The 7,176-nt window shown below is 37.0% G+C and overlaps 1 protein-coding gene across 1 annotated transcript; it reads right to left on the bottom strand.

The window, feature by feature from the left end:
* Window positions 1-1,259: 1,259 nt before the first annotated feature.
* LOC131934746 (sulfotransferase 6B1-like) lies at window positions 1,260-6,760 on the bottom strand. The gene is made up of 6 exons (XM_059290862.1): window positions 6,576-6,760; window positions 5,142-5,314; window positions 4,439-4,604; window positions 2,910-3,013; window positions 1,710-1,863; window positions 1,260-1,372 (listed from the first exon to the last, which is right to left on the bottom strand). The coding sequence occupies exons 1-6, from the start codon at window positions 6,757-6,759 to the stop codon at window positions 1,260-1,262; spliced, it is 894 nt and encodes a 297-aa protein (XP_059146845.1). The 5' UTR covers window position 6,760.
* Window positions 6,761-7,176: the final 416 nt, after the last annotated feature.

Raw genomic sequence — 7,176 nt, 5'->3', positions numbered from 1 at the left:
ATTGATTAATTCGTTGACACGATCGGGGATTGGTTTCTTTCTTTTTTTTTTTTTTAATGACTGTGTTTCGACGTTACGGAGATCTGCCGTGTGTAGATATTAGGTGCTACTAAAACTTCTATTGTAATGTTTTATTTTTTTTATATTCATTAATCAGACCACATGGGAAAATAGGATTCTACGCCAGCTTTGGACTTCAATGGAAAATAAAAGTCTACGTCTGCGTTGGTCGTTATTAATACGCTAGACGCCTGTGATGAGAATATCTATGCAAAACAATGTTTAATCAAAACATTTGGGTAAATAAAAATTGTAATCTATTGCCACCAACATTTAAAATAGTATGCTTTCCGATATAAAAAAAATTACAAAAATATCACTTCTTTACATAGCGTGTGATATATTAACTCAACACTAGTGTTAGTCGTCACAAGTTAGTCTAAGTATGTAAGAAAAATTAAAACAATTACACTGTCGCATGGCTTTATGCCTAGATAACACAAAATAACAAACAGACAAACCATCATTAACACATCTGCGTATAATAATATGTGAATGATTCTTTCGATATACCTAGATTGATTCAATACTACATACGAGCTGACCCGCGACGTAGCATACGCCGCCATCTAGTTGTTTTATTTTCTGCTTATCAGCAATTCATAATTTGCGAATTAAACACTACCCCCTCCCGCCATCCCTTTCCCACCCCCACCCCCCCCCCCCCCCCGCCCTCCCTTCCCGTCTTGTCCTTCATGGTCCCCATGAAGAGAATTATAAATACGAGCCGTTCCGCGGCGTATCATACGCCGCTATTTAGTTGTTTTATTTTCTACATTTCAGTAATTCATAATTTGTGAATTCGACAGTACCAATGCTGCCACTGAAAATATTTGCTTTAAAATACTATCAGTTGGTCGTTAAGGACGATAACCCCCCCCCCAACCCTCATTTCCCCCAACCCCTACACTAACCTCCCCCCTCCTTGAAAGCAGCCTCCTCTTAATTACCTCCCGTAAGTTTAAAATAGTTTCAAACTAAATTATCTGCCCCTAATAGGAGTCACTAAACCCGGCTCTATGATTGTAAACATTTAGCGTGAACCACATCTCACCAGATTATGTGGGGGTGGGGGAGGTTTATTTATGCCTATTGAAGAAGAGAGGGGACTGCAAGGCGCGCTAACAGCTTGTTTTCTAGCGTCTCCCAGAAGAGAATTATATATATAGATAGATACTTGTCTAAGCATAAAGAGATTATCACAACACATATATTTGATCCGCAAAACGTGTTCCATCCAACTTTTTCATCTCTTCATCAATGGCCTCACTTTGGGCCACAGTCAGCCAATTTTTCCAGTCGCCTACTTGACCTAGAAGATAATGGTAAGGGCTCGTCTTAGTTTAATTACCTCATTGTTTTATAAAAGACAACACAGTGCAAATTCAGAGGTATAGGCCTATCCACATATATATATATATATATATATATATATATATATATATATATATATATATATATATATATATATATATATATATAATATGTGTGTTTGTGTATGTGTGTGTGTGTGCGTTTTTGTGTGTATGTGGAGAGAGAAAAAGGCGAGGAAAGAGAGAGAAAATGTGAGCAGGAAAAAGAAATAAAAATAGAGTATTGGGAGACAGAAAGATTCCAAGAATCGTAATTAATGATTTTATGATATTCACCTTTCCTTAAATGCCTTAGACTGATATGATTTCTATCCACAAAGTCTTGTTTCATTGCGTCGAATTCTGCAACTCTAGCGATCCTATCAATATGGTTATCAGAAAGGGATAACCCCAGGTATTTAGCCAGCCTTCTAACCTCCCTTGGAAGGTCCTGTGATTTGGAACAAAACAAGAAAAAAACATTTAGCTTGTTTAGCGTATCTCTTATAATTTCCTAAAGCAATCGGTTATCTAATAGGACTGGTAAGTAGGTCACCAACCAGTTCTACGGCTCAATAAAACCTGCATGAGCCATATAACTGGTTGGTGATCTACTTAACAGCCCTATTGCGAAATGAATCTCAGTTGTAAGTAAATAAAGTCCCTATTTAGACCTAGCGATAAATTGACCAGATAAAGTACATTTCAATTGTTTAATGAACTCGGCACGTGAAGAGATAGTGTGGTCAGCATTATGCCCAACCCCCATTACTTTCTTTGAAGCCGGGTGAATTAGGACGTTAAACAGTCCGAACCGAAATCCAAACTCGAGGCCTTCAAGTTAGCAGCCCATCGCTCTACCATTCAACCACGCTGTCCCCTACCCCCTCAATAATGAGGACTCAAAAAGTCAGAGATAACTTAAATACAGTACAGATGTCCTGACAAATAGTGTTGAAACTTAGTGAAGCTTTTATTTTATTTTTAAATATGACACAAACAAATAAATTTATGTCAAAAATTATTTTACGTTAGTTATCTGATAAAAATCAGTAGTTCTAAACAGGGGTTCGATCAAACCCGAGGGGTTCGCTGATTTTGGTGGAGGCAGAGGCGTAGCGACCCTTCCCGGCGCCCGGGGACAAACTTTCGATTTGCACCCCTCCCCCTGAAATTTTAGATTTGCACCCCCACCCCCTCAAGATTTCGATTAGCACCCCCACCCTCAAACTTTCATTTTTATTTTTCCAACCCATTTTTGCGCCCGGGGACATATGTCACCCCCCCCCCCTCGCTACACTACTGGGTGGAGGTCAAGACAAACCGGACTTATATAATTCTCGATCGGTTTTGTCAGTTCAAACGATAAAACTAGTAATAATAAGAGTGAATACGCATATGAAACTGGTGGGGTCTGTACCTCAGAAAGGTTAAGAATCGCTGGGCTAAATACCATTCCGTACGTTTCTAGATAGTTATTGTTTAAATATCACTAACTTTTTTCATGTTTTCATAGTAAACCACAAGAACGGGCTGTCTTGGGTTAGCCTTGATTACTTGATCCCAGTCCAAGTAATAGTCAAAGTAAGATCCGTACTCCACTGTGAATAAAAATAGACTGGTTTATTGTCAGGTATGCTGAAAAAAAACAATTTAAAATATTTCAACCATAAGAAAATTCCATTTACATTAAAGTATAAAAATATGATGTCTGAAATTGTATCTTTAAAATGAAATTTGTAACAATATAAATATTTTATTTTCATCAGTTGAATGGTCATCTAATTTTAAATATCAAGTCAAGGACGGTGTTCTCATTTTTTTTTCTCTTATTGTTTTGGTTTCTTTATGTCTTTTATAGCAACAATCAAACAGCTTAACATAAGGTTCTCTAAAGGGAAGGAACTCTCGCTGCAACAGCATTTACTTGATCCCGCTATCCTGAGACCAAGTGATCATTGAATCGCGGATCTAATAGATCGGCGCATGTCGTAAAATAAATACAGGGGAAGCTACTAAGATAATGCTATAGTGCATGACTGGCAATATTACATCAAGAGTTAATATTACCTTTCTAATAAAACAAACAATTTTTTTTTTATTAAAATACAATTTGAAATGCACTGAAAATAAACTTTTATTAAAGAAAGCAAGTTACATTTTTTTTTTATTTTCTTATTTTTATTGTAATTATACATGCTTCGTATGTTTATTTTATTTTCCACAGTTTTAGTAATTCGCTGTAAATGAAGTTGACACCGTATAGACCACACCAAAAAATATCAAGCTTGCAAATATCCATCAGAAAATTATCTGCCGTTTCTGAACTCTTGTGAAAACAAGCCGTCTGTGTTAAACAGTACACAGTTGTAATCAGGTTGAATGATTAATTGCTTGAGATTAATTATGTTGTTATCTCCGCTTTTGTTACACAATTTAAAAAAATTACAGTAAATTTTAAAGACTAAATGTCTATCTAATTAGACTGAAAATTAACCCACGCTTTTTAAATACTTTTTTATATCCTCTTCATTGTCACACAAAATCACAAAAAAAAAACAGAACCTATTAAATTTACGTCACTACTCAGCCTACAACTCCGCTCTTCCCACCCTTCACAAATTATTTAATTAGTATTCCAATTATAAAACAGTGTTTTGAGATGCAAAACTTCGGCTAAAATTATGTTTTTAAGAAATACTTTTTAACACTTTACAAATTAATTAAGATTTAGTATTCCAATTATAAAAACAGTGTGTTAAGATGCGAAACTTTGGCTAAAATTATGTTTTTAAGAAATACTTTTTTTCCCTTCACAAATTAATTACAATTTAGTATTCCAATATAAAATAGTGTTTTAAGATGCGAAACTTCGGCTAAAATTATGTTTTTAAGAAATACTTTTTTTGTGTGTGCCTGTTGACACTTTCTATTCCTCCCCTATACCGCTTCATCATATATTATCACATTCTGAGGCCCTCCCATCACGTAAGAGAGTGATGTCGTTTATAGTCGACCACTTATACAGCCCACACTGTCACCTAATCCATCTAGGTACAGCTGCAGCCAGCTGTTGAACGTCCCCTTGTATCCATGTATCCACTGCATGCTTAGGGCGTGGTTGTAGTAGGACACGGCCGTGTCTTTAGGGTTCCGGACCGTTAGGATTAGTTTCGTTTTCTTCTCCGCCACCTTACAAATAGACAAAAAAAGTTGGCAACGAATACATGTATTAGGATATAGATCAATTAATGGGTTTTTTCGTTATAAAATATTTTTCCCTATATAATACCTAAGCAACACGATAATGTTTTCGCTTCTCTATTATCTGAAAGAAAAATCAACAATGATACATTTTTAGCCTATAGATTTGTAAACATCTTACTTACGATGTAACTTTTTGCTGTTAACTATGAAAATGGAACGTGTAAACGTGTAAACAAATGCTATGAAATTAAAACCATAGAGTTTTCAAAAACTCCTTACATGATATTGTTGTAGGCCGTTATAAAAACTTACCTTAAGTAATTAAGTAGTTTACTAAATCTTTTATGGCGTAACAATAGTAATAAGTGTCAGTGCTTATGGTTTAAGGCTAAGACGGGGAAGAGGTTAGGGTAACTATTTCTGCAAATATGTGATACGCTCTGCTGGTGTATATAGAAGGTCTAATTAATTTAAATAAGTAATGAATCAATTAGCTGACTAATAAAACCAAAGACAGCTGACCTGTCGGGGTAGAGAGTTGAACCAGAGGTGAGAGTTCAAGACGCGAGGGCCGGGTGTGCGAGCCATGAACTCACCAGACGCCACCTCGAGAAATCCCGCCAGTTTACTGAGGGCGGTCAAGTCTGAGTGTTGGTTTAACATCAGGTTCAAAACCTCCCAGGTCCAATGACAACCTGTGTTTATCGTTGTAGGTCAAACAGTTAAAACAACGGTTATCAATCTTCTAACATTAATTTGGTTGTGTTAACGGGGACAGGACTAATGGATGGGTATGGTTGAGGCACTATAGGGCTGGTAAGTAGGTCAATTAACAGTTCTATGGCTCATGCAGGTTTTATTGAGCCGTAGAGCTGGTTGGTGACCTACTTACCAGCCCTATAAACCTACACTACAAGGAGTAAAGGATTGTGTCGAGTCATTAAGAACCAGATACTATTTACAGATGATTTGTCAAAGTGTTTGATAATCGGAGCACAAACCTAACCCAGTTCAAATGTGAACAATGTTAGTTGAGGTTTTTATTTTATTTTATAGTCACTGTAGACTAAATAGCCTACACTATAGCATCTACATTTTAGGGGTCATCCATAAATGACGTCACACTCGTAGGGGGAGGGGGGGTCCGTAATTTTGTGACGATGTGTGATGAGGGGGAGGGGAGCGGGTTCAGATGTTGCGACGTCACATTTTTGCATTATAAAAAAGCAATGTTAGAAAACGAATTTTAGACGTTATTTCGCGTTTTAGATAACTGTTTTAATAAATTGTAATAGTTTAGACAAGATTTTGGAAAATTATCGATGTTTTAAAAAAATTCAACTGCAATTTTGAGGGGGGTTGTAGGTTGAGGTGTGACGTCATTTTAAGGGGGGGGGGTCTGACTTTTTGTGACGACATGTGACGGAGGGGAAGGGGGGGAGGTAAAAATCGTCAAAAAAAGCGTGACCCCTTATATGTGCTTAGATTTCATCCGATTGTGGCATAATTTGTGTTGTTAATTTTGAGAAATGACTGGGATGATGAATATGTGGACTAGCAACCATTGTATTTATCAAAAATTAAAATATTTTTAAACTGCAGTTTTAATAACCTTCATGGTTAGTGAAAAAAGGTGTTCACGGCGAAGAAATCTCTTCATAAAAACCCAGGGTATGACCTCAGTGTCTTACATAGAGTCGTACAAAATTTTTAACTCAAGTTATATCATGCTTAAAGTGCATTCATATCCACCACATATTATTGAAGTATTTTAGTTAAAAATACATAAATAGAAATTAAACTCACCTGTTTTGTTTCAATAGAAGCCGTACTCGCCGGTTTTGTTTAAATAGAAGCCGTACTCGCCTGTTTTGTTTAAATAGAAGCCGTACTAACCTGTTTTATTTAAATAGAAGCCGTACTCACAAGTTTTGTTTAAATAGAAGCCGTACTCACCGGTTTTTGGGTAACCGACCAGGACAACGTCATCGTCTCTGATCTCTATGTCCTTCACCTTGGTGAAATTGCCTTCACCGAAACATGGCAGCAGTTTGTCGCCCAGGGCTAGCAGTTTGAGCTCTTGGCCGTCCGCGTCAAACACGCTCTTGTTGCTGCTAAAGTCCAGCTGGTCAATGTTCATCACTTCCCGCTGTCGGACACAATCAAGGCTTCTGTGGTCACCAGCACTTAATTTATACAACTACACACTCAACCAGATAGCGCGATCTACCCGGGGAGTAATGGATCGTGGAGGGGGGGGGGGATGATAGTTTATAGAAACAAAGGGTGTACTGGATTAATTAAAGCGTGAACTGCTGGCTTGTTGTTTTTTTTTTTAAACTTCAAATGTTTGAGAAAGTTAAGAGAAATAGAGAGCGATAGAGATAAGGGGGTGGGGGGAGTAATGGAGGGGAGTACTTGGATACAACCCTGATATACAATGTTGTAACAGTTGCTTAATAGAGATCAAAATCTGGGACATCTTCACACAAATCTAGGACACAGTTTTGTAACCGAGAATGTCTTACGCTGAGGAAAATAATGTTTCAGAGAGTAT

This window comes from Physella acuta, unplaced genomic scaffold, assembly GCF_028476545.2.
Source record: "Physella acuta isolate Inbredline_101_S28 unplaced genomic scaffold, ASM2847654v3 ptg000012l, whole genome shotgun sequence".
NCBI lineage: Eukaryota > Metazoa > Mollusca > Gastropoda > Physidae > Physella > Physella acuta.
The sequence above is the reverse complement of the archived record's forward strand: the minus strand, read 5'-3'. Positions and strand labels throughout refer to the sequence as shown.